At 34.1% G+C, this 27,976-nt stretch overlaps 4 protein-coding genes across 10 annotated transcripts; 2 read left to right on the plus strand and 2 right to left on the minus strand.

Moving 5' to 3' along the window:
• Window positions 1-3,949: 3,949 nt before the first annotated feature.
• Window positions 3,950-7,155, plus strand: AT5G45210 (Disease resistance protein (TIR-NBS-LRR class) family; the record flags this gene model as incomplete). Of its 5 annotated transcripts, none has more annotated exons than NM_001344600.1 (4): window positions 3,950-4,479; window positions 5,147-6,200; window positions 6,274-6,570; window positions 6,651-7,155. In NM_001344600.1, 4 exons carry the CDS (start codon window positions 3,950-3,952, stop codon window positions 6,945-6,947), a joined length of 2,178 nt encoding a protein of 725 aa, NP_001332330.1. In that variant the 3' UTR covers window positions 6,948-7,155. The 5 variants fall into 5 exon arrangements, with proteins under 5 accessions (NP_001332330.1, NP_001332331.1, NP_001332328.1 ...); NM_001344601.1 differs by having other exon boundaries at window positions 3,952-4,479; window positions 6,651-7,086; NM_123889.2 differs by having other exon boundaries at window positions 4,034-4,479; window positions 6,651-7,115.
• A 131-nt stretch (window positions 7,156-7,286) lies between these two features.
• On the minus strand, window positions 7,287-9,679 carry AT5G45220 (Disease resistance protein (TIR-NBS-LRR class) family; the record flags this gene model as incomplete). 2 transcript variants are annotated; one of them, NM_001344602.1, is made up of 6 exons in its annotated part: window positions 9,119-9,617; window positions 8,732-9,013; window positions 8,446-8,643; window positions 8,051-8,357; window positions 7,764-7,942; window positions 7,287-7,553 (listed from the first exon to the last, which is right to left on the minus strand). In NM_001344602.1, exons 1-6 carry the CDS (start codon window positions 9,580-9,582, stop codon window positions 7,439-7,441), a joined length of 1,545 nt encoding a protein of 514 aa, NP_001330107.1. In that variant the 5' UTR covers window positions 9,583-9,617. The 2 variants fall into 2 exon arrangements, with proteins under 2 accessions (NP_001330107.1, NP_199335.1); NM_123890.2 differs by having other exon boundaries at window positions 7,439-7,649; window positions 9,119-9,679.
• Window positions 9,680-10,659: 980 nt separating this feature from the next.
• Window positions 10,660-16,816, minus strand: AT5G45230 (Disease resistance protein (TIR-NBS-LRR class) family; the record flags this gene model as incomplete). The annotated part of the gene is made up of 6 exons (NM_123891.1): window positions 10,660-10,843; window positions 10,953-11,602; window positions 11,691-12,587; window positions 12,669-13,001; window positions 13,085-14,222; window positions 16,323-16,816. The coding sequence occupies 6 exons, from the start codon at window positions 16,814-16,816 to the stop codon at window positions 10,660-10,662; spliced, it is 3,696 nt and encodes a 1,231-aa protein (NP_199336.1).
• A 5,402-nt stretch (window positions 16,817-22,218) lies between these two features.
• Window positions 22,219-27,945, plus strand: AT5G45240 (Disease resistance protein (TIR-NBS-LRR class); the record flags this gene model as incomplete). Of its 2 annotated transcripts, NM_001344603.1 has the most annotated exons (11): window positions 22,219-22,616; window positions 23,803-24,556; window positions 24,664-24,921; window positions 25,176-25,379; window positions 26,107-26,142; window positions 26,378-26,516; window positions 26,617-26,721; window positions 26,815-27,030; window positions 27,158-27,259; window positions 27,376-27,598; window positions 27,688-27,945. In NM_001344603.1, coding segments are annotated over 11 exons (2,436 nt in total). The 2 variants fall into 2 exon arrangements, with proteins under 2 accessions (NP_001330758.1, NP_199337.2); NM_123892.2 differs by lacking the exon at window positions 27,688-27,945 and having other exon boundaries at window positions 27,376-27,602.
• Window positions 27,946-27,976: the final 31 nt, after the last annotated feature.

Here is a 27,976-nt window from a genome sequence, read left to right on the forward strand (position 1 = left end):
CAAGCAATCAAGAAGACAAGAGCTTAGATACTGTCCATGTGTAGTTTTTACCTACGACCATCCATCAAATATGTATACCTTTTATCTGTAATGGACAATTACAAAGAGATAATTTTTGTAACAATGCCTAGGGAGGAGTATGTGATCGAGAGTTTTCTGGATTTTGCCGTTGACGGCTCAGTCAAAGGGCCTCCTTTGAAAGGCTTCTAAAGCTTTTTGCCTTCGTAGCTTTGCTCTTTCGTTTTGCAATTTTCCTCCTTCTCGAGCAAAAGATATGGGACGAACAACAACTAAAGTCCAAGAAACGTAAGTTAGGTAATCACGTGATCAAACATTAATACAAGAAATAAAGTCTAATGAGTCAGCGATGATCCAACCGATCCATGTGTAGTTTTTACCGACGACTACCGAATATGTATACGTTTTATCAGTAACGGACAATTATTGGACGATTATTTATATAACAACGCGTTTAAAGTAAAACCGTACATGGAAAAAGACCTAAAGCGCCATATTAACATTCTCTTTACTGAACCCAATGAAACGTAAATTTACCTTTAGTTTGTAATTTTGTATAATCGAATAGTAGTTAGATTACCACGTGATTATTATAAATTTCGAACTTCCAACAAGTAACTGGCAAATTTGAGATCCCACTATAGATTACACCTTGTTGTCTTTGTCGTATTAAAGAGGGAGAGAGGTATCTTTGAAAATTGGAGCGAGATTCATTTGAAACTGTAATACAATTGTTTGAGTAGGTTCTAGCCGAGTTGTAGTTTTTTTTTTTGTTTCGAGAACATAAAACTCATGGGATGACTGTAAAGAAAGATCTCACGTTGGAAAAATGGAAGCGACTTAAACAATATACAACAGACAATAATCCACATATTAGTTTTGAGTTGGAAAACCCATGAAACTTAACATACTATTAAAACTACAATGATCTAACGATCGACTTCTACATAGGTGATTGTTACATATACGTTTTATATGTAATGGACAACCTCTACATAAAACTTTTAATAAATAAGGCAGTTTCCTCAATTCCACGATCTCTACCTTTTTTCTATGATTTCTGAGATCCAACCAAGAGTCACTTATAAAATTCTCAGTTGATCAACAAAAACCAGGAAATGAGGAAAAAAAATAAAAGCGCGCGAGTTTAACATTCTCTTTATGGAACCCAAGAAAATGTAATTTGTACCTTTAGTTTGTAGTTTTGTATAGTCGAATGTTAGTTAGATTACCACATGATTATTTTGAAAATTTGAACTTCCAACGAGTAACTGGCAAATTTGCCTGTAGAAATTATTTGGCAATCCTCTGTGAATATTTGCTGATTATATAAATGGATGATTAAATAATTTAAATTTACATTTATCAAAACATAACACTAAATAAAGCAAACAAAAAAAATCTGAAAACTGACGTAGCGCAATAATCAACTATTAGTAGTAAATTCTATGTAGAGCACATAAAATGAAATGCTAATAATTTTCTAGTATAACAGAATAAATAGAACAGTATCTATTTATTGTAAAAAAAAGAATTACCTATGAACTAACTATATTAATTAGTACACAAAAGTTAAATATTATATATATATATATATATATATATATAAGATCATTAATATTTTATTTTACAGAGCCTAATAAAACTTCGTTTTGTGCGAGTTACCTACTTACGTAGTCACGTGATCAAACAAGAATGATAAGAAATCAAGACAAATGAGTACTGACGATGAACTCCAAGTTGTGCATGCATGTGTAGTTTTTACCTACGACCATCGAATATGTTCGTAATACGTTCAATAACGGACAATTACTAATACGTTTAGTTAACTGTAAGTTAAACACCTAAAGCTCCATTTTTTAACAGTTTCTTGACAGTCCAATAAAACGTAAGTTAGGTAATCACTTGATCAAGCATTAAAACAAAAAATCAAGACTAATGAGTCAGTGATGAATTCCAACCTCCCCATGTGTACTTTTTACCTACGACCATCAGGGGCGGACCCATTCAAGGGGAAGGGGGTTCACTTGACCCCCCTTAAATAATGATATATATATTTTCGTATGTAGATTGCCTAAAAGTTCCAGCAGTTCAGTTGGTAATTTTAAGGGTAGACACCTCAACCCAGGTTCAAATCTCATTGTTGACCCTTTTAGTATTTTTTTTTCTGATTTAACTTAAATACATATCTTTTGTTTTATATATTTACTTAATTTTTTCAAAAATCGTAACATTTTTATATTACTTTTTTAATTGGTTATGAATTTATTTATAGTGTTTGTATTAAATTAATATAAAATTAATTATATGATTTAATTTTTAAAAAAATATTGAGCCGGGTAAGAATTATTTCTGGGTCCGCCACTGACGACCATCGAATATGCATACGTTTTATCAGTAATGGACAAGTATTAAACGATTTTTATAAACTAGGCGTAAACTAAACCCACGCCGATTTGGAAAACAACTAAAGCTCCAGTTTTAGCAGAGTTCAATGAAACGTAATTTCACCTTTTGGTTGTAGTTTTGTATAATCGAATGTTAGTTAGTTTATCACGTGATCAAAAAGCTATGACAACTCAGCAAGACAAACAAATCAGTTCATGGACATCTGATTAGGTGTAGCAAGCTATTCTTTAAATTTTTTAAAAAATTTGAGTTGTCAAATTTTAAATTTTGACTATAATGAATGATTATTCTCAATTTAAAATTCAGATTTTTTAAAGATTATTACTAAATATTTCATATTTATTATTTGAGTTGATAATTAACCAAATATTTTGATTAGTGATAATCTTACATTTTCACTAAATAAATATTTTTTTTCTATCTAATTAACCTTACAATAAATGATTGGTTCTTTTATTGTTGTATTAAAATGGATATAAAGTAGTTGTATACTAGATACTAGATAGTAAGCAACGTTCTACAAAATAAGTGCATTAAGCGAAACAATGAGTTTGTGGTGAATCTGATACTTTGCTAAATCAATATCTTTCTTTAGTCAAACTTTGCTTTTTGGGTCACCCATAGATGTTCAGTCCCATAAACGCTATGTTTTGATATATAGCCCTGACCCTGAGCATGAGAATGAGAAGGGTGTACACAATTAAAATTAGCCGATATAAAAAATTGGAAGATTTCTAAACTAATATAAGAGTGTGTGACAATCTTTTACGGTTGAATTTTGGATATGAGGAAGACTTCCACTTGCTAATCTGATATCAAATCCTTGTTTATTGACCAAAGTTTAATGGTCCCTGAAGGATTTATTACTGGTAGGTTTGCAGTTCATAAATATTTTTTGGTTTTCAAATTTGTTGTCCAACAAAAAGTCTTCATAAACAAGAGAATAAAAGAATGAAATAATGAAAGAAAGAAGAAAATTAGAAACAAAAACTTTTGAAAGCTAAGTGGAGGCCGGGAACCAGCCGATCACTCTCCTTAACCAACATCAGCTTCCATTGTATGCGGAGCCTTGTAGTTTATATAAGGTGTATTTCAATATATAAATATTAATTAACCAACTTAAAGATAAGTATAATTAGTTAGAAATAATTATCATTTTGATTTTCACCAATTTCATCTAAGTTAACAATCGTAACAAAAAAAACAGTGAAAGATTTATATTATTATTTCAAATTATAAAAAAAGCACATCTATTTTTATGTTATTAAATTATTTATTTCTTACACTTCCATCGTAATTCTAAATAAAGCATTGAGAAAACATGTTTCCGTAGAAATCTTCATTTCAAAACGTTTTTTTTTACTTTCCGATTTGGTTTGATCTATCTAATTTTAGTCATATAACAATGCTAGTGGAAAAAGGAGTAGCAAAAACTATAAGTCACGGAAAGAAGAAAAACACGAAATTCAAAATAAAAAATGTTTACATTAATATAAAATTAAAATTGAAAAGCAGAAATAATATGAATATTTACATTTATGGGACCCACATGTTTGTATACTTATATCACAAGCACAGAAAATACAAGAAAAAAGTAAGAAAATCAATGGCGACTTCAAAGGCGGATGAAGTATTTATCGACTTCAGTGGAATCGAAACGCGCAATTCTTTTGTGAGTCATCTCTCGGCCGCTTTCCGCCGCAGGAGTGTTTCCGTTTGCCTTGGTGGAGACTGCACTGACGTGGTGACGCCGCGGAAAACCAATGAAGGGTGTAAAGTCTTTGTGGTGGTCTTCTCAGAGGATTACGCGTTGTCGAAACAGTGCTTAGATACACTCGTGGAGTTTCTGGAGCGAAAAGATGATGGGCTTGTGATTGTTCCGGTTTACTATGGTGGCGTCACTGAATCAATGGTGAAGCAACAGACGGAGAGATTCGGTGTAGCCTTTACCCAACATCAGAATAACTACTCGTACGACCAGGTAGCCAAATGGAGAGACTGTCTGATTCAAACGGCCAGCTTACCAGGTCATGAATTAAATCTTCAACAAGAGTAAGTCCAAATCTGATCAATATACACTTTTCATTAAGTTTGGAATCGTTAAAGTAATGCCAGTGGGGAGGAGACTAGTTAGCCATTTTTTTTATAACTTTTTACGTTACATACAATTTAATGTTTAGTTAAAGAGAACTAGTTAATGAAAAAATTACTGAAATATAAATAGTAACAAACTAGTATGGATTTTGTTTTTGCGTAGAAACTTACAAATTTTGTTAGAAAACATGTTATATTGTGAAACAAATAAAATGGCTAAGATATCTTATAATATGAAACAGAGCTACTAATAGATGATAAAGTGAACAAATTTTTTAATTTGACTAATTGAGCTAAAAGCGTTAGGTATAACGGCTTACTTTTTTTTTAATTGTATTTTTGTGACTAGCTGTATTTATAGAGTTTTATATGTTATGGTGACCTTTTTTTTTTATGAAGGTAAAATTTATTCATCAAAAAATCTGTGTACATTAGTGCATCCCTATTTTCACTGTAAATTTAACTTTTTAAGAAAAATATTGAAACTAATTTAACATCCCTAGAAAACAGAATCTTTTAACCTTTTATAGCCATCCTTTGGTAGAATCTTTTAAGTACCTTCTAGAGAAGAAAATATTTTTTTTATTGTGAAAAAGTTGACCTTTGTTTTGGAAAATTTGTGCAGAGACTCCGAATTTGTAGAAAAGATTGTTGCTGATGTACGTGAAGTGCTGGATGCAACAGGTAAGATCGGAATCTACTCGAGGCTGCTGGAGATAGAAAAATTGCTTTGCAAGCAATCTCTTAAATTCTATTACCTAGGGTTATGGGGTATGCCTGGCATAGGCAAGACCACCATTGCAGAAGCAGCCTTTAAGCAGATGTCTAAAGACTTTGATGCTTCGTTCTTTGTGGAAGACTTCCACAAAGAATATCATAAGGGACGTCCGTACAAACTGCGGGAAGAGCATTTGAAGAAGGTTCCGAAAGGTGGATCCATTAGGGGACCAATCCTCTCATTCAAAGAGTTACGCGAGAAGAAAGTTCTTTTTGTTCTTGATGATGTGCGCAACCTGATGGATTTCGAGTCTTTCCTTGGAGGAATTGAAGGGGTTAGCCCTGGAAGTGTAATAATCCTAACATCCAGAGATAAACAAGTTCTTCATCAGTGCCAGGTCGAGGATGTATTCGAAGTTCCGAGTCTGAACGAGGAAGAAGCTGTACGGTTATTCGCCCGGACCGCGTTCCATAAAGAAGGGCCAAGTGATGCTAAATTAATGGACGTATCAAAGAAGGTTGCTAGATATGCTGGTGGAAATCCTAAGGCTCTATGCTTCTATGGGAGAGAGCTGGAGAAGAAAAAGAAGCCGGAAGAAATGGAGGAGGAGTTTGAGAAGATGAGGCAATGTCCCCCCCAAGAAATACTCAGTTTATTCAGAAGCAGCTATGATGCACTTAACGACAATGAGAGAAGTATATTCTTGGACATTGCGTGTTTCTTTAATGGTGAACCGTGTGACGATGTAATGCGAATACTTGAAGGGTGTGGGTTCTTTCCACACGTTGGGATTGACCGTCTTGCTGAGCGGTCTCTACTGACGATCTCAAAGGAAAAAAGAGTGGAGATGCAAGGTTTTATTCAAGATGCTGCCCGTGAATTCATCAACCAGACTTCGAGGCGTCGCAGACACTGGGAACCATCAAGAATCAGATTATTACTAGAAAATGATAAATCTAAGGTAGGTGATACATTCTGTTATCTATAACAATGTTTATTTAAATTGTTTAAGGTCGATTTATTCGGTTTTTCAGGGGAATGAAGTTATTGAAGGGATTTTTCTTGACACAACAAAATTAACCTTTGATGTTAATCCTATGGCGTTTGAGAATATGTATAATCTTAGACTGTTGAAGATCTATAGTACACACTCCGAAACTGCTCAAGAACTTCGTCTTACTAAGGAACTTCGCTCTTTGCCTTATGAGCTCAGGCTACTCCACTGGGAGAAGTATCCGTTGCAATCGTTGCCTCAAGATTTTGACACTCGGCACCTTGTTGAACTCAATATGCCTTATAGTCAGCTTCAAAGTCTCTGTGTTGGAACTAAGGTAAAGGTTACATTCCGAGAGAACCGCAAATTGTTTTTTTTTTTAGTTAAGCTATTTATGTGCTTTGTTTTGTTTTGCAGAGCCTAGCCAAATTAAAGATGATAAATCTTAGCCACTCTCAGAAACTACTTGAAGTTGACGAACTCGCGAAAGCGTGTAATCTTGAGAAAATAGATCTTCAAGGTTGTACAAGCTTGAAGAGCATCCCACACACGGATCGGCTAAAGAATCTTCAATTTCTGAATCTATCTGGTTGCACGAGTATCAAACGTACGGAGGCTATAAAGAAGATAAAAGGAATGAATCAAGAAGGCTGCTTAAGAGAAACTACATTTGAATCAATGGTGTTCGAATACTATGTTAAAGAATCTTCTTAAGCTTCCGTTCTAGGGAGGGGGGAGGGAAATGTTAGTGCTAGAAACTCAGATCAGATGTTATTTTGTTTACTTAATTTTTGTTTTAGTTTTGAATTTATTAAGCAACAAAAAATACTTTTTACAGCCCAGAAAAAAAAACAAATGCTAAGAAGAAGATGAGAAGATGAGCAGCTTAAAGAAGATGGTAATATACTATTGGATATAACTGTGGTATTTCAAAATGAAGCTAACCCCAATATCATTTAAAGAATCAATGATCAGACTTTTGGTAAAATGACAAAGAAACAATGATCTCTCAAGTTTTTACTTATAAAGATTTTTTTTTACAAAGAGACATAACCAGAATCCTTAAGTCCATAATTTACTGATAAGAAATTACTCGGTTTAAGTAAAATAAAATTTGTGCTGTTAAAAAAAGGTAAATAAAATTTACGTATTGAATTACCTTTTGGTGATCTTCATGTGTGATTCTTTACCATCAAAATTGAGCTTCAGGCTTTCTCCGCACAAAAAGAGGATTGGCTACTTTCCACTTTGCATATGGCTTGTAGAATTTTCAAGACCTCCTTGACGATAGTTTCAACAAAATCAATCTCCAATGCGCTGCTACACTTTGTTAAAAAGGTCGAGATGAGTTCTTTCAAATTCCACACACGAGCGTGCACATACATATGTAACGATGTGTCTAACATTTCCGAGGAACTACTTAAGTAAATGCATATATGTTGAAACATGTCAAACTTTTGTTTATAGATTAGAGATTTCTTTCGCCTCTCAACAAAACATAATATTAAAAGTATAGATAGACATTAGTACCTTTTTTCATCCAAAGTCAGGGCAAACCTATGGGAGATAAACACGATCGCCTCTTTCCATCGCTTTATCATAGGCTCATCAGACTCGTACATGTACTCTTTATCTCTGAAATGGTCACCAAACTCTCCCTTAGGTCTTTTCACATTGGTTGGAGTCACCTTATAGAAGATGGGAAGCACCTAGTGATAGAGAGTAACCATATTCCCAAAGTTAGTAATATGTGATCAATAGATGTATAATATGCACCCTTTAATAGTAAGTAATAACATCATGTTTATTGATCACACCTTGAGAAGGCCTTGGTGCACACGTTCTTTAATCTTCACAAGCTCTTCCAAGCACCATTTTGATTCTGTGTACCTACTCGAAAACACAACTATGGCAATACCAGAATCTTCGATCCTCTTGAAAAGAGTGTTGAGGTCTTCACCTCTTTGCTCCTGATTATCTATGAAAACGTTGATCTCACTTCTTCGAAGTGCATCAACGAGATAGCCGACGAAATTGTTGCGCAACTGATCTCCGCGGAAATTGATGAAAACTTGAAATTTCGGTGGCTTGACTTTACCGTCCATTCGCGTGTCAGTGAAAGTTCTTTACACCAAAAGATACAACATACTGTCTGGTTAAGTTTTAAAAAGGATAAAAGGTTTAGAAAAAACCAAAGTGTCTCCATAAGTACCTATCAAGGAGATCGGCATTTGTTTTAACGTCAGAAGAAGATCTCTCGGGCTTTGTTCCATATTTACCAGTATGAAATTCAGTATATGTGTCTCTTGGTTTCTCTGTTCCCTCTTCAGGAACGTACTCCCGTATTTTTGGTACATTGTCCGCAATTCTATCGATGGCACTGATGGCACCGATGGCACCGCCCTCACCTCTAGTAAGAAAGTGAGAGAAAACATAAAGTTCTCTATTCCAGCAATAAATTTTAGGAGCAAATGAATTTTGCAGAAAATAATACTTACATTAAACGTGTGCTCGTATAAGCACTTTGTTTCAGAACAAAAAAGAGAACCAAAAGACAACCTATTACCATTCCTAGCTGACTTCTCATTTTATTGAGATCCAACTTGTCTTTAAATTCTTTCAGTCTTTCTTTGATTCCAAAAGTCCTATTTTCTTCGCCCGAGGAAGTTAGTCGAGTGTCACTATTTTCTAATGGATCTACAGAAGCGTTATGGCTTCCCTCCGATGGAATTCTGCTCAACACCTTCTTCACAACTATTTCGATTCTCTTGGCCTTGGGGCTGCAACACCAGTTAGGAAAATAACCAATAAGATCAAAACCTTCCTGAAATCCCATCGAGCTTAATTTGGTTTACTATCTCAACCACTTGGGCAAAATAAGTTACCTGCTCTTATCCACCCTGATACCCGGTCTGTCGGAAATCGACTTCAAAGCTTCCTTCCACTTTTCCATTAATCCAGTACTTTCTCTCAGATCCCTGAATGCATCACCGAACTGTCCGCTCAGGCCTCTGACGGTGGAGGGATCCAACTTGTAGAAGATCGGAATAGCCACCAGATGGTCTTTCTCCGCACATTTATTGATGTCTACCAGCTTCATCAAGCACCATTTTGATTCTGTGTACCTGCTGGTGAAGATAACCAGAACGATTATCGACTCTATTCTGTTCGATAGTCTTTCTACTGGTTCGCATATGCATCCATTGAAGCCCACAAAGACGTTAATGTTCTTTTTTTCCAAGGCCATGATGAGATGGTAGATGAATCCCATGCGTGATCCGTTATAAAGGATGAAAACTGTATGTTGCGGTGGCAGTTCTACCGAAGAAGAAGAGGATAAAGTCGCCATGGCGAGAAGCCGGCGAACAGTCCTAATTGGGTTGTTCCGAGGTCATTGCAAGTTGAATCGTCTAGTAAGACAACATTAGTTTTTTTTTTTCTTTTACAAATTAATCAAATGGCAACTTGATATTTTCATTAGATTTAATTCATTAATCCGTGGCTGTCGCACTTGAATGAGCGACGTGGTTGTAAAAGTCATAAGGAAAATAAAATACCTAAAACGAACGAGACTTTGTCGAAGAGCTAGCTGGCAGAAATGCGTTTTTAAATTGACAGTGGACGATCTCGCCATGGTTGGGTTCGATTGCCGAGTTTTTTCATTCTCCTACTTTTTGGAGTTTATTTACAAAACGCAAAAAGTTACAAGATTATTTGAGCATCTTACTAATATCAAAGGAAGAATTGTTAGAAATTTTCATTTCCAATATGATTTTACAGAAATGCTATTTAATTTTTTTTTATCATTAATACCTTTGTTTTTTTGTTTTTTTTAGTAACTAAAAAGTTTTAGATCTAGGCCTCTATAAATACATAGTAAAACTTTATAAAAAATGATGTTAAATAATATTTTTTATCTATGCTATAAGAAAAGATAGGTATAGGAAGATGGGGTTAGTTTTAGACTTTAGTCCATTTGGATTGTGGATATGACTCTTGTCTTTCTCTTGCTCGATTTGTCTCTGTGGATGACAAGCTACTGTTAGTTGATAAATAAGAGTTCAACAACAGCTAGAATTCTCAACGATCTAAATGAATTTAATGAAATCCGTTTCAAAATTATTGAATTAAACACAGAATAAAACATTGTAATTATAAAAGACTCACTCTTTTATTGCTTTATAAAATTACTCAAAAAAACTAAAATTCTCACAATCTCTCAAAACTCAAAAGTTATGCCACAATTTGGCATCTCCTTATAGAAGTCTCAACAATACCTAATCTCATTAGGTAACATATTTAGATAACTCTTAAACAATTATTTAGAAACAGTATATATAACTTGGTAGGATTAGGATAAGTTATGACTCAAGCTATCTTTAAGCTTAAAAGTCAACATTTTCCACCTTAAGTTTGAAATCTTCTTTCACACATCTTGAACTCCAACGACATCTCTCGTCTCCTTAAATTTGATTCTTCCAAGTGCATTTTTCAAAATGTTAGCCTTTTGCTCATTTCCGGGAAAATGCTCTACTTCAACTTGTTCGTTCTGAAACTTCATTTGGCTGTACTTCCTCATACCCACGTCAATCTGCTTCGGAATCTTAAAACTTAGAGTAATTTATATTCCATACCCAAGTATCTTGAAACAAAGCTTCAAAGAAAATGTGATGTTTTGTTTGAGTTGCACTGCGGTTAAGCTCATGACCGTGTTATTACCCTTTTTTTGTAATAGATGTATCTCTCCCCAGAAAGTAACTGAACAAACTATTGCCCTTCTTAGAATCCGCTGTTGTTGGAGTTGCAATGGGGCAGTCATCACCTTCTCCAGTTTTAAAAGAGATTCTCCGGTCTTGTCTATTATCCTCCATCCTTGGAGTTTCCTTCCAAGATGTGCTATCAGCTTCATTAGGCTCATACACCAAAGAGAAGCCACACTTTATCACCTTGCATTTTTCGACCTCGCTTGTACCATTTGTCACTTGAAATCGAAGGGAAATTTCAGTAGCTAATGGAAACTGTTGACGGTTCTTTATATTAAGCAAAGTGGTGTAGCCAATGAAAATATGGTCTGACTCAACCGTATGTGTCTCATCGCCTTGTTCAGACCAGCCACCAACCATGAAGCTTTCCTGGCTCAAGGATACATTCGTAAACTCACACGTGCACTGCACTTGGAGACTGCTGTTTTGGTCTCTATACTCCTTAAACGAGACTACAACACATAGAGCTATCCCGATTATCCTACTTGAATTCCAAGCTTGAGGAAGTTCCAGGATTAAGACTGATCCCAGTGCTTGGTGATTAAACCATGCAGGTATCTCACATCCCGGAAAGCAAGTACCAATCAAGGATTTGTAAACAAAATCCTGAAAGTCAAAAGTAATGCACAATGAAAATCATAAAATGTGGATGTTTGAGGATAGATAGATAATTTGAGAAACAGAGGATTCATACCGGACTATATCGATCAGCTGACATCAATTTGCTTTTTTTCTGAACGTAAGAAATGATAGCATTCTTTGAGACTTGTTCTAGTTCGTGACAGTTAGTGAAAATAAAGGTGGAATGAATCTGCTCTGTTGGTGTAGGAAGGGTTTGCGGGCTGGCGACTGTTCTTAGTGAAGTACAGCCATGTGCATTTAAGCACTGAAGATTTGGTGGAAGTATGGGAAGAGATGTGAGATTCTTACAATACTTTAACTCAAGCCACTTCAGATGGAACATGTGACCCATGTCAAATCGAAGGGTGCGGATATTATCATTCCTGCTTAAGCATAGACGTCGCAGAGAAGATAAGTGAAAAATGCTGCATGGCAACTCTGCTATTGATGTCCCATCGAGCAGTAAAACCAGCAAACTTTCCATTTTCGCCGTAACATCGGGGAAAATTTTGAGCTTTGAGCAGCGAGAGAGTTTGAGTTCTTGAAGAGATTTAAGCTCCCCAAGACAATCAGGAAGAGTCGCTAGATTTTTGCAATCTTTCAAATTTAAAAAGATAAGTCTATGGAGATTACCAATGGCTGGAGGAAGTCCATTTATCTCTGTGCCGTTTAAGTATAGAGACTCTAGATGTTCTGAAATCACCTCAAATGTCTGAAAGCTTGAGCAGCCGCTAAGAATGAGAGTCTTCAAGGAATTCGTAGTGATCTTTGGTAGAGACAAGAGGCTTGTGCATCCTCTTAAGTTCAGGAAAACAAGATTCGTCATATCTTTCATCTCATCAGGTAACTCCTTTAAACTTGTGCAGCCTTCAAGATTTAATCTCAAAAGATTTGGTGCTTCTGATAAACCCATCAAGGAATTCAAGTTACTCGAGTGGCTGAGATCAACCCACTTCAGATTAGGTGCAACCTGCGACAACCAAACAAAATTTAACACCATAAGTCTCATACACTATGCAAGTCCAATTAAATTGACTGGAGAAATACAAACCTTAGTACAGCTCCATAGAGTGGTAATATTGCTGTAAGGTAACCTAAGATCGATGAGATTATTGGGGTAAAAGTCTGGTGGAAGTTCTGTCCCTGGAAATTTCACCCAGTGAAGACATCGGACAATATTATCTTTTGGAAATTCAAGTCCATCAGGTAAGTGTAACTTGCACTCAGTTTTAGAGTGAGTAGGACAAAGAGAACTGTAGACTTTCAGGTACCGTAGACTGCTCATACCGACAAAAACTGCTCTCTTTAAGGGCTTTTCCTCCATTTCAGACATGTCTAAAACAATTCCTCTAACCTTGTCTCTTCCCTGTTGATCAAGAGACAACTACAACAAGTTATTGCAAAAACACACATATATATGAATCAGCCAACATAAAACGTTTTTAACTTTTGTCATCTCAGTCTCACCTCTTTATTTTTCAACTCTGCACAACTCGACAGCAACAATCTTGATTTCTCTGCAGTAGCTTCAACAATCTCCTTGGCCATTGTAAATAATAGATCATGCATCTCAACTCGACCATCACACACGCCAATCAAGAATTTGTCTGCGAGGTCTCTAAATTCTTGACCAGATTCCGCGGATTCAGGGTCATAAGAATCAAGTAAACTTCTAACGTAGCTCTCATCTTGTGACCTAAAGAAATAAGCTATATCAAGAAACGCATCCTTCTGCTGCTCGTTTAGTTCATCATAAGAGCTTCTTAGCTTCTCTCTGATCGTTGGATTGGAATGCTGTGCCAGTGTCCCAAGTCTTGTTTCCCAGTGAGCCTCGTCTTTCCCGCGAAGCTCCTTACCGAATTCCTCGAGAGCTAAGGGGTTGCCTCGTGCAAAATCCACAAACTTTCTAGATAGCTCCATGAAATTTCCTTCAATATTACAACAGACTTGAGCCCTAAAGAGCTCTAAGCCGTCTCTCTCATTCAACCCAGGGACTTCATAAAGATCAGTGACTAATCCCTCAGTCAATGACTTGTCCCGTGTCGTGATGACGATCATGCTCCCCTTCTTAATCCAGTCGCAGATACCCTTAAGTGGTTCGGATATCTGTTTTTTGTCACTCACATCATCGAAAACAATCACGACTTTCTTGTCGATTAAGCTATCCTTCCAAACCTCAAGTGCATTTGTATCGGTGCAATCTTGAATATCCAGCAAACCTTCCACAAGTCTCTTCTGTAGCCACTCTGATCCTTGCTCCGCTGACATCTCACGCTTGAACTCGATGAACACACAATGGTTGATCTTCTTCTTAAGCTTGGCGAAGAGTTTCTTGGCGAGATAGGTTTTGCCGATTCCGGGCATCCCTACGACTTCAACAATACGAGTTTCGTTGTCATTGCACTCCACATTCAACTTTACTGCTAGTTGCTTAAGGCGTTGATCCTCTGGTTCAGTAATGTTTGCTGCTCTGCTAAGAATTTTTTGGGGCTTAGGGTTTCCTGCTCCTTTCTGTGGTTTCGGGTTTTCTCCTCTTTGCGGCGTAATTTTGCTTAGGGCATTTTTAACATGTGTGGCGATCGTAGACACGAATTCCTCTTCCTTTCTGCAAAACAAAAAGAGTAATAATGGCGAGGGAGTAAGTTTTGATGTTGATAAAACAGGACATGTAAGCCAGCTCCGTTTGTCACGGAATCAGTCCATTTATTCATTTAACTAGAAAATTTCTAAAACTGATTATAAAACACTTAACATTTTTCATTAGTTATTTTTTTTTATAACAAAAACAAACATGGAAATATGTTTTGATTTAGTGATTTTAAGAAACACGAAAACAATTGTATATTTTTATGGAAATTGTTTTTTTTAAATGGTTATTTTCTGGTATTTCCTACTAGTTACTATTACTAAAAAAGAGGTAAACGACGTGTATCTTTGTAGAAAGTTTTCTATAGTACCAGAACTATATAAAATTGGGATCTCGATTCCAGTCCATACAAAATAAAAGTTAAAGTCCAGTTTCTTACTAAATTGAAAGTTCAAATCCTTTAGTTTCCATATATTCGAATTTTGTAGTTTATCTTTGGTTTACTTTGTTGAATCCAATGCTAAACCAATTAAAACTCGACTCGAGTTAAACCAACCAACTCAAACTAAATTCCAATTTCAAGAATTCCCAAATTGAGAATTCTAAGAACCCTCTTTTTTTTTTTAATCAGATAGAAAATTTGATCTAGCATCTCTTCTAACAAAATTTTGTAGTGTGTTAGGCAATACCGATGACTTCACTCCTTACTTCTTCAATAAAAAAAAATTAAATCAAAGTTGAAAACTTTCTAAAAACCCAACACCAGAAAAATCAGAAATCTCTTGTGATGTCTTTAATTGACAAGCATTTCACGACTTAAAACGAGAAACTAACAAAAACCTGATCTTTACAAAAACCTTAAATTTATCGATTTGGGATTCTTGAAACTAGTATTTATTTTGGGTTTGGATAACTCGAAGCAGGTTTTAATTTGGTTTAATCTATTGGATTTTGGTTTGGCATAGGTCAAGCAGAATAAACCAAAGACAAACTACAAAATTTGAACTTTTAATTCAGGGGGAAACATGACTTTAACTTCTATTTCGTGTGGACTCTAATCGAGATCCGAATTTTGTGTAGTTATAGTGCTATATGAAACTTTCTAAGAAGACATCGGTCGTATCTCCAAAAATTCGAACTTTCAATTTAGCGGGAAACATGACTTTAACTTCTATTTTGTGTGGATTGTTATCGAGATCCGAATTTTAGGTAATTATAATGCTATATAAAACTTTCTAAGAAGATACATGTTGTATCCCCAAAAATTTGAACTTTCAGTTTAATGAGAAATATAACTTTAACTTTTATTTTATGTGGATTGTGATCGAGATCCGAATTTTAGATAATTATAGTGCTATATGAAACTTTCTAAAAAGACAAAAAAAAAAAAAAAACAAGAGACCAATTTCGTTGGAAAAAAGAGACCAATTCCAAAACCAAGAAATAAATTGAATGGTTGGAAGAAGAAATAACAGACGAAAAAATTACTACGAAGATATATAGTTCACATCAAAAGTGAGAAGAGACTTATTAGGTTTGGAATATAGAAGAAACGGGAGTCAATCCACCTATTGTCGTTAATTTTTAAATTGGAAACTCATGTCCCTTATATTTTAGTTCAAGCTGATTCCCACTTTCTATATAAGTTACATTCTTCCCACGTCTTTAGGAAATAATTGTTTATGCTAAAAACATTTAAGGGTTTATTTTCCAAATATTTATGGTACTGTTAAATATTTAGATCTGTACAATTGGCATGTACTCTTTATGTTAATTTAACAGTATAAGAGATATGTGACTTATTTAGTTATGACTATAATCTACATTTTCTTATCTTTCAAGTTTCAATGACCTTTTTCAAATTTTTTTTTTTTGGTGTATAATAATTGCAAAGAATCTTCTAGCTATTTCTTTTTTGTTTTTGTAGAAAAGATCTAGCTGTTTCTTCTATCGCCGAATATTTCCATCTAACGAACTATAAGTGTAAAATATCTCCTAAGAATAATTCTACAACATATATAGCTAGCGTGCTCGTCTGGAATAAATATTATGAATCTATACTAATGAAATTCGAAAAGTAAAATTAAATATTGGTTAATTCCTAACACTAATCCATACCCAGTTTCTGAAAATACCAAGGCATTTCTGCTGAGAAAGTACTTCAAAGCCTCGTTCCACTTAACAATCCGGCTGTCTCGATCACGACCGCAACCCGGCTTCCTCCAGAGATCCCACAGATTACGACCGAAATCTCCATCAAGCTCTTTCACCGTGTCTATCTTCAGCTTGTAAAAAATTGGAATGACCAATAATTTTTTATTGCATCCTTCACCTTTCATACTACATTCCATCATCTTAACTAGCTCCTGCAAACACCAATGTGACTCCGTGTACCTACTCGATAAAACCGCCAGTGCGATCTCCGAATTCTCAATCCTTTTGAAAAGGTTTTTGAGTTCTTCGCCAACAGCTTCATCAGAGTCTATAAAAGCATTGATCCCATCGCGTTGCAATCTTTTATGGAGATGGGAGATGAAGGTCTTGCGTAGCTCATCTCCTCGGAAATTGATAAACACTTGTGGTTCTACTTTGACGTCGGAAGATGTCACCATCGTGAATTTTCTTTTTGGAATTTGCTGTTTACTTAGATTGAATTATACGACTGATTTGCAAAAGATCATATGATTAGACGTCATATAAATATGTCTCATATATATATCTAGCCAATTCGCTCGACCACGTTCTTCATCAAGAGTACAACTATAGTAAATCATTTATTCTTGGAGACAAGGTCTTACAATGTTAATAATTTACTTCTGGATGACAAGTTGAAACTCAAGAACTTTGTTAGACTATAAACACTTGTCTATCTGACTTGCTATTACCTTTTTAAAATTCCAGCTTTAGATTCTTTAAACAAATTTCAAGAGTTGTAGAATTCGATGTTAAGTGGCAACGTGATGAGTCGGAAGAATTACAGGAACAAGTCGGCCGTCTAAAAGTTTATATAATTAAGTTATTTATATGTTATTATAAAATAATGAACACTAGCTAGTAACTAAACATATAAATAACTGAGACTATTTCTATACATCATCTTTAACTACATGTTATTCTATACTGCTATACATCAACTACATCGGTTTAGAAAATGATCAACTAGTTGAAAAATATAATTTTCTGCGAAATAAAACTCTTGAAATATTCTTTGCGAGTTTACCTTACATTTACAAAAAAAAGATAGGTTAAACCCACAAATTCAAGTTTAATCCACAAATAGTTTTTATGTTCACGTAAACTAAAAATTCTAAAAGCACTGTCTAATTGGTAGGAAACAAAATATAAAACAATATTCTTCTAAATTATCTTGCCTTTAAGGGGTATAAAACCTAACTAAAATTATTGAGTACTCAATAACTCAAATGTGCTTGTAACGTTGTAAAACTACATCATAAGTTTTAACCTTAATATATATCGCCAGTGCACTCATTAGTATTAAGGAATCTAAATCTATAGATACCAACAAAAAAAACAATAGATTCATGAAGATTTAAACTGTGTTTGAAGTTAGAACAATAGGTAGATAGAAGAACTCGCTTGAAATTTTAGAAATAAAATACATGATTAAATAAGAAATGTGATATAGATAAAATTGCCTTAAACTTACTTTTTCAAACAAGACATCACTCTAACACTTAAGGATCGATTTTCACAAAGTTTTTTTGTTTACAGAGAAAGTTATTGATTTCAAAATTAAGCTAAACCAAATATGAGTAAATTTAAAAACAAAGAAAACAAATTAGATGATTAAAACATCATGTTTAAGGAATTTTTCAGGAAATAGATAAACAATAGAATAGCAATTAATTAGGATTACTAGCACTGTTCTAGAACTCAAATCACAAGAGTATAATCAACCAACTTTCGCATGTATCGATTAACTAAGCCTAGCAATAGGAAGTCCCAACTTTCGTGTGTAAACTCCTAAAACTAGAAACTAGAAAGCATTAAAGAGATCATGTTTGATATGTTCCCAAAATTCCTTATACCAACTTCTCATGTATCTAGTTATTTCTTTCCACCTATGATACTTCAGATAATAGCATCCTTTCGGTTCTTGCCTATTATGCTAATATCAAGTTCTAGTTAGGTATTCTAGAACTAGTGAAGAATTTTATAGATAAATCTTAACAGATTATCAATCTACTGATTCATCTAAATCTCTAATGAGATGAATCCCTAAACCTAACAAGAGAACTAGTCAAACATGATCATGAATGCACAAAACATATTTGAATAAGATTACATAAACAGAGACAAAAAAAATATAGTTTAAGAAAATCTTTTCTTTACAGGATTTTGAAATTTCTGAAGAACTCTCTTTCTTTCTGGTCTCCAAAATCACAATCAATAGATGTAAATAGTTATAACTAACAAATTATGGATGAATAAACCCCCACGTTGTGCGGATGTCGCCTTAGAATGACTTAAAAGTGCTTTTGTTTAGGTTAATCACTTTTAAGAAAGTCATTATTAACTAAATACCCTAAAGATGTGGAAGTTCTTTTGGCCTAGTAGTTAAGGGTTTAAAGGCTTCTCTACCATGTTTGGGGTTTGATTTCTAGAGAGTGTACATTCTTGCAGATTAATGATGCGAGACTAATTCAAAGTTTCGCGCGATCGAAATATTGCAGGTAAAACAGTTCGTTGTGATCTCAAAAGTAAAACTGTCCAATAATGGGTATGATGCAGATAAAAACTATATCTAATTTATAGCACATTATTGAATCAAATATGTGCAAAAACCAATAACATTTTATTTGAATCGTGCAAAAAGATTGACTTTTAATTAAGATTTTCCCATTTACTTATACATATTCATTGCTTCTTCTTTCTTTACAGCTCATGGCTACTTAATTAACTTTTCTTTAAATATGGGATAACGAATGTATCATAATTGGGCCTAATCCAACAAATATAGTTCATGATAACCAAATTCATAATGTCATTCATTTGTTATATAAATCCAACAAATATTTGTTTCTCGGGGACGGCCTATCTAACAAGATTTTATTAATTGAATTGACTAACTCCATTGGGTAAAGAACCAATTTTGAGACGGTTGACACCTAGAAAGATGATATTTGGTGTAGTATATTGCAAATACAAATATTCATATACAAATTTCTTGCCGCGTCTTCGAATAAAAACTTGCAAACGGATAGGATATTCAAAATCTAACGCGTGGGAAAATTATTGGGGTTGTGGTAGTAGTTAGTTTATTGGGTTTTTGTAGAGTCGTCTCTTTAGACTTATTCATTAGACTTACCAAATCAACGGCTATTTTCTATGCGGAGAATCAATCCCGATTATCATTTAAAAATCGAAAAATCCTATTAAAAAACTTTCAAAGTGACGACCATTTGCATTTTAAATATTCAAGATTTTAATTCTCACAAGAAACCATCAGCATGACAATTTTGTTACTTAAGACCTTCTTTTGTTACCTACTTAAGACCTTCTTTTGTTACCTACTTAAGACCTTCAAAGTGGCTTTTGTATTGGTCAACAAAAATTAACAGATAAATTGAATCCATCGACAGAAATATATATATTTTTTTTTTATCATAATACTAACGTAACCTTAATAATTATTTTTATTTTAGTAAAAAAATAATTTAAATCAAATTTTTATCTATCATAAATAATTTATTTTTAAAATTAAAAAATGCAACAAAATTATTTGTAGCCTTAATAAGTACTTCTTTTGATTTTTCAAACTTTTTATTAAAGTAAATAAAAGGATTTGTAAAATTATTTACAAACCAAAAATTCAGCCCATTTCCACGGAACAATAGAAAGATTACACCAATCCAAAAAAAAATTCTTTTCAAAATTCTTTAATATCTCCAACCATTAAGAATAAAGCAAGAACCAATACATATTTTATCATTTACAAAAGAAGAAGAAGAAGAAGAAGAAGAAGAAGAAGAAGAAGAAGAAGAAGAAGAAGAAGAAGAAGAAGAAGAAGAAGAAGAAGAAGAAGAAGAAGAAGAAGAAGAAGAAGAAGAAGAAGAAGAAGACAAATATTCATGTAAGCCCGCAAATATGCATGGCAAGAACTCCAAGAACCCTAGATCCAAATTCATTGTAGCCTACTAGCATTGTTGACTTTAAGAAAAACTTCAAAAACAAAATCGGCAATTTTTTAACATCTAAACAAACTTTATTAATGTGAATTAGAGTATACATGATTATCAATAAGATTACAAATACAATCAATAGTTTGCGTAACGAAAAAAATGATGAAGCAATACGCGCTGCATTCTTATTCAAGTACTTTATCATCTTTACATTTTCGTCAATCTGATATGACTTTCTTGCTTGGGAATCATTATCTTTTTACTGATGAAATACCGGTAATGCAGTTGAAAGTCATAGGCAATGATCCATCTGTTACATCGCAAAACTTTTGGATTGATCGAAACTCTCATATAGAATAAGATGTCATTGGTGTTGGTTGTGTTTAAAACCCATTGTTGTTTGCATGACACAAAAAATCTTCTCATCATTCTCTTCCATAGATAGTTGCTTATTGTCATTATCCAATCATCCCCGAATTGCCTCTTTTTCCATGGTGATTTCCATTTTCTCCAAAACAGATCCGTTTGTACTAGTTGTAAAGACACCAAAACCCAATATCTCCATTTATATTTGTAAATTTGCGAGAACAACACTACATCACACCGAATCATGGGCTTCGGTATGGGGATAACTGCCGAAGGGTGGGAGAGTTAACGATTATTTTTTTATTTATAATGATTTATATTGCTTCAAAATTATTTTCATATGTATTTATATTATATGCAAAAACAAATATTGGAGAAGCCCCTAATTACAATTTCGCCTCAAACCCGAGAAACTTGAGCACGACATTGCACCAATCGCCACTGAAAATAGAACTAACCTCGAACGAAGAATCATTGGCAGAACAAAACAAAACAAAAAAAAGGAGAAAAAAAAGAAAACGAGACCCCTCTCGCAGTTCCAAAAGGTATAATTAATTTTGGTTCTTCTATTCCCTCAATGAATTAAGAATAATTTTGGAAAATACCCTATTTTTGAATTTTCATTTAAAAAATATCCTATCTTTTTGTCTTTTTTAAAAAACTAATTTTCAATATAGAAAATACCAAAATAGGCTCATTTAAATTTTTTAAGAATAACTAAAATGATATTAAACTTAAATCAGAACAAAACATCCATAAACTAAAATTTGATGTAACTCACTATTTTAAAGATATTATTATCTTAAATATTTATAAATAAAAAATTCGTCAAAAATTAAAAATTAACTTAATTAAGTGATAAAGTTTAAAATATTTTTAAATATTATTTCATTAAATTCTAATAGAAAAAATAAAGAAAGTCTTTATTTCAGAAATAGTTGAAAAATAATTAAGAATTCAAATTTCATTCTTATCTCACATATGTTTAAAAAAAATTCCTACAAAACAATAAATAAATAAACTTTATTAAGTGATAAACTTTAGAATAATTTTAGATATTATTTTGTTAAATTTTAATATCTAAAATAAATAACTCTTTGTCTCAAAAGTAGTTGAAAACATAATGAGAATTAAGAACTCGAATTTATTTTATTTTTAAGTGTTTTTTCTAAATTTTGTTTTAATTTATTATGAAAACATCTTTTATTTTAGAATCTGTACAAAATTGTATTCAAACATATTAAAAATTATAATTTTTATTTTAAAAATAAAGAAAAGTGTATTTTTCAAATAAAAACTGATAAAGAGGGTAGTTTTCAAAATCTCCCATGAATTAACCAAACAGAACTGGTCAACTGGAATTGACCGCACGTCTCATGCGTTTACTATTTCTAATACACATATTTACTTTAAATAATCTTGTCAGAAGTTATGAGGAAACTGCCTTACGATTAAGATAGCTTCTATATAGAGGACATTGGGTTTGAGGCTCCAATAAATCAAACATGGATAAAAAAGAAGAAACCAAGCAACCCGACAACATAATCTACGACAAAAATGACTCATCAGTGGCTTCCTTCATCAGCTACCTCATGGCGGGTTTTGGCTGCAGAGGAATCAAGCAGTTTCTCGGAATTTATTTAGTGATTCTCTCTAGAGACTACGCATCTTCCGTGTTGTGCCTAGAGAACCTCGAATTATGCTGTGACGACAAGAAGAGCTATGAGGTGGTTCCGGTGTTCTATGGTGTAAGTCGATCGGACGTGAGGCAACAATCGGGGCCGTTTAGTGATGCGTTCACAAAGCTGGAAAGGTCAAATCCTGCAGATCATGTGACTAAGTGGCGACGCATGTTTGCGAAAATAGCAGAACTAAAAGGCCATGAGTATGATGAAGAATTAAGGTATGTGAAAAAAAAAAAAAAAAAAAAAAAAAACCTTCACTGTAATTCTTTTTAACCCCTAATTTGACTTTTGCTTGGGAAATAATTTGTTGTCCAACATAAAAACGTATAGTCGTATAAACTTGGCTCATAACTAATCGATTATTGCTGGAAAAAAAAATCTCTTTGATTACAAAATTATTTATAAAAGTTTTATTGTTTATAAATCAGTAAATGTCACGATGGGACGTTCGAACCAAGCATTTATAAAATTTCATAAATTATAAACATAGAGGCCACTAGACCTTTGCCTATAGGATTTCATACTGAATTTAGAAATCTGTGTTTTATTAAAGATTTTGAGAAATTCGCTTGGGGATTGATTTATTGATCGGTAAACAATATATGCGGACGATTGGGTGACACTAAAAACGCTTTGAACGATTTATCTGGATTGTTTTTTTCACCAAAATGCTCTATATGACATCCATCTAAATTGATAAATCTTCAAACATTTTTTCTTCTTAAACTACATTTTGATGATCCAATTTTTTTTTTTCTTACTTTAATAAATGAATTAATTTTTTATACGAAAATGTTTTTCAGTATTTGTATTTTATAAAAAAATGTGTTTTGTATTATTGGTACCTTTAGATTTCAAACACTTTCTCTTACATTTTTTTTTAACACTTTAATCAATCCAGTCGTTATTTTCTCGCAAACACACGATTCCAATTGTTGCATCATTCATCAAATCCCACAATCGCCACTGATAAGATATGAAATATTTACAAATAAATAGGAAAAAACAATATTTTAGTTAAAAAAATTTCAATTTATCACATATAAGATATTAAAAAAAAAAACTGAAAAGGAAAAAACAAAACAAAATTAAAATCTTTAAATTTTCTTCTTTCTCTTCTTCGTGATCCATATATCTTCCTCTCTTTCCACCGTGAAAACTCCATCACCATGAAACTTTCATGCTCTATCACTTTATCATCACCTCAAACAAATCTGGATCTCGATCCATCAATCTCCAACTAGCCAGTAGGAAGCTGGATTGGGAAAAGTCGAATGTCAAATATGATAAAGTGATATAACATGGAGCTTTTCATGGTGATGGAGTTCTTATGGTTGAAAATTTATATGTGTAAATTCTGAAATACATAGAATAATAACCTTAAAATAACTTCTTTAATTTTAGCGAAGAATCCGAATTTGTGGAAGAGATCGTGGAAGATGTGTATGAGCTACTTAATCCTACGGAAGAGATTAGGATCCACAGCCGGCAACTGGATATACAAAACTTGTTATGCAAGCAACAATGGGGCCTTCGCACTCTAGGCATTTTAGGTAAGCCTGGCATTGGCAAGACAACACTTGCTAGAGCGGTCTTTCGCAGAATGGTTGGAGGCTATGATGCTTCTCACTTTGTCAAGGATTTCCACACACGATATAGTGAGATGACACTTGAGCCTTTGCCTGCTCATTTCTTGTGTATGACTCAAGTCGAAGAGTTTGACCTAAACAATTCTGGCTCCGAGCAATGCCATCGCCAAAAAAGGGTTTTGATTGTTCTAGATGATGTACGAAATGAGCAAGACGCGATGTCTTTTCTTGGAGAAATTGATCAGTTTGGTCCAGGGAGCTTGATCATCATAACCTCAAGAGATAGACAAGTACTTGAGAAGTGCCATCTCAACGAGATTTATGAGCTTAACGGTCTAAATGGTGAAGATGCTAGGAAGCTATTCACGAGGTGTGCCTTTGGGAAAGATGTGATAGTGAAGAATCTTCCAATGATTGTTATTAAAGGTTTTGAAGGGAACCCGTCTGCTCTTCGCTCATATGCGAATAAATTTAAGGGAAAGACCACAGAAGATTCTATGAGGATCTTGTTTAAGGATGCAGTTTTTAACACAAAGAAGAACACATCTATGTGCATTTACTCCAATATTGTATGTTACACTGTGACATATATATTTTCTTTTAAGCGTTTGGATCCGAGTTTTGATGATTTCCTAAATCCTAATCATTGGTTTGGATTTCTCTTTTGTGTTTTCAGGCTATTCATGAACATAAAAGTATATTTTTGAACAAGACTGTCTTGCATGCCATACAGAACATTATATTTGATCTGGAGGAGCACCCGGATTTGGATCTTCCTAACCACGTCGCTGAGTCTATCAGTGACCTAAGGAGTCCTTGTGTGCATCATCCATCCGTGCAGGTGCAATCCTTGCCCAAACATTTTCACAGAAGGCAACTTGTTCTACTCCATGGACTTGCTTGTCAATTTTACAAACTTTGGGAAGGATATAAGGTATGGGAAACACCTAGAACACAAAAAGCTTATTACAAATTGAAATATTATTATCAAAACTTCAAATGACAAATAAATAGTATTAGATACGAATTTATGTGCTGCACTAATTAATAAGTTCTTCAAAAAAAATTTGTCCATATATACAATCAATGAATCAAAGATAAAAATTTCAGGAAAATGCCTTTAATTTGCTTGCTTGGTGACACAAGAAATAGATATATCTGATGTCGACCACTTTCGTTTTATATCAGAGGTTCTCGAGGTTGAGGAAAATCAATCTTGGGCACTGTGAGAAACTAGTTCAAGTTGTGGAACTATCAAACGCATGTTACCTTGAGGAAATCAATCTTCAAGACTGCAAAAACTTGGATACCTTTCCAGACACTGATCAGCTAGAGAATCTCCAATTTCTTGATCTCTCTAATTGCAGTGGGATCAAATATTTTCAAGAAAATGTAAGGACAATTAGAGAACTAAAACTTGAAGGCACTGGGATAAGAGAAATAAGATCTGATACGACGAAGTTCTCTAAATTAGTAAAACAACAAAGTACTACGTACAACTTTGGAATTTGCACAGAGGCATTCGAAATTTCAAGGATTTTGAACTAAAGTTGATAAAGTCTAGTTCATGGTTTTTTTTTAAAAAGTGATACTAATCTTTTTACTTTTCTAAAAGTAATTTATAGGATCAAACCCTATAAAATGAAATCTGATTTCCGTAACTCGTTTTTAAGTTTCTATTTACCACTGTGTGAAAAAAAAATTCAAAATTGTTTGTATTTGTGAGTTTATATATATATGAATTTACCTGTTTTCAATTTGGTCCGATTCTTCTACAGTCTCTCCCTTAGCTCTAAAAAAAGTTTTTTTTTTTTTGGTCAAATAATTCTACTCCCTATAATTGTGTAATAACTAATAACCAAACAACAAGTCAAAAATAAAGAATATAACTATTTGAAGTTGGAATGGACGAAAATGTCCATAATATAAAGACTAATCATCGTCTTATCCTTATTTCTTTCTGTACCGTTTTAAGAGAGAAGTCAATGTGCACTTACCTCATGGCATTGATTATCTGTCTTGTAAACTCAGACTACTGCATTGGGAGACATTCCCAATGAGATTCATGCCTTCTAACTTTTGCCCAAAAGATGTTGTTGAACTCACTATGGAGGCTTAGGCTAGCAAGCTTGAGAAGCTGTGGGATGGAGCTCAGGTACGTGTTGCGACTAAAAGTTGCCACTAAACACAGAAATTGTTGTTGATGAAGGCATCCGAATATTTATAGTTTGTTTTCTCATGTTGATATTTTAAACAGTTCGATGCATATGTCGAAATCTAGTAAACGCAAGCCAAGCCATGATATTACCAGAAGCCTGGAAACTAACATTAAATACTGATGTCTGTCTTTCTATCTATGTTCAGCCGCTTGGAAGTCTTAAGTGTATGAGTCTACGGGGTTCCTTATACCTGAGAGAAATCCCAGATCCACCAATCTTGAGAGATTAGATCTTAGCGTTTGCTCGAGTTTGATGTTGCTTCCTCCCTCTATTGGGCATCTCCAACAATTGAAGGATTTGAACATGGAAGGTTGTTCATATCTCGAGGTTCTTCCAACTGGCATCAACTTGGTATCTCTTTATTGCCTTAATCTTAATTAATGGATGCTTACAGTTGAGAAGTTTTCCAGAAATTTCAAGAAACATTTCATATCTCTATCTTGATAAAACTGCAATAGAGGAAGTTCCACAATGGATCGAGGATATCTCTGGGCTATCTGACCTTTCGATGAGTGGTTGAAACAAGTTAAAGAAGATCTCTCCAAACATAGCTAAACTAAAACTTCTCGTAGAGATAGATATTTCAGATTGCAGGGCACTGACTGAAGATAGCTGGCAGAACCACCCTGAGGAGATCTCCACTTCTCTCATGAGAGTAGACATGTCTGGTAACAGTTTTGAAAGACTTCCAGACACATGGACTTCCATTCAACCAAAAGATCTTATCCTTGGTAACTGCAAAAATCTCGTGTCACTACCAGAGCTCCCTGCAACGCTCTCTCTGCTAACGGCAAATAATTGTGTATCACTTGAGAGCTTATACGGTTTCTTTAACTTCCTACGGATGGCTCTCCAATTTATGAATGCTTCAAACTGAATCACCAAGCCAGAGAATTCATCCTACATTCAGATTACCTGGTGATGAACTTCCTGCATATTTCACTCATCGAGTTCATGGAAATGTTCTAACCGTCTCTTTACCTCGTATCTCTCTTTCCAAACAAATCTTGAGATATAAAGCTTGCATTGTGGTTGAATCAAGACCTGGGCCTGGTTTGACTTTGGTGTATATTGGCAATTCAGAGGTGGAAAGGATAATAAATATTTTAGTTGTATGACACACACACTATCTTTGATGAATTCCGGATTTGAGTTCTCTCTGGATGGAGTCAATGATCCTCCAGCTGAGTTGAGCTATGGCGATGTGCAGTTTGAGTTTTTATGCCTTGACCACAGGAAGGAAATAATAAAGATAAAAGAATGCGGCATACAACTCATGGAGGTTTATAGTAGGAAAAGATCTGGAACTGAAGACGGAAACAAGCCTGCAGAGAACGACGAAGAGTTAAGGAGAATCAGGAAGCAAATGCGTGTACGCATGACCAAGCATTGGTAATCCAACAAACAGTTAAAGTGTCTTTGTATCTCTTTTTCAAGGTCACCCCAAAAACTATTAATGTTTTTTTCTTCTTCTTCTGCAGATCACATAAAGAGCAGCTCAAGAACCTTCTGGTTAGAATACACAACTTTGAATTTCAAGATTCGGTTCAGTCTAGGGGGAGCGTCTAGCTACTGCGGTATCTTATGGCTGAGATACCACGGCTGACTCTTTAATGCCACTCTTCTGTCAACAGTTTTTTTTGCAGGAGAGATTTCTAGTTTGATCTAGCTATAGCAGAACAATGACAAAAGTGATAGGAAACTAGAAGAGTGAAAGAGCTAATGATTACGGATTTACGATGATGATGATAAAAGTGATAGGAAACTAGA

The sequence above is a fragment of the Arabidopsis thaliana genome, chromosome 5 (genome assembly GCF_000001735.4).
Source record: "Arabidopsis thaliana chromosome 5, partial sequence".
In the NCBI taxonomy this organism is placed as follows: Eukaryota; Viridiplantae; Streptophyta; class Magnoliopsida; order Brassicales; family Brassicaceae; genus Arabidopsis; species Arabidopsis thaliana.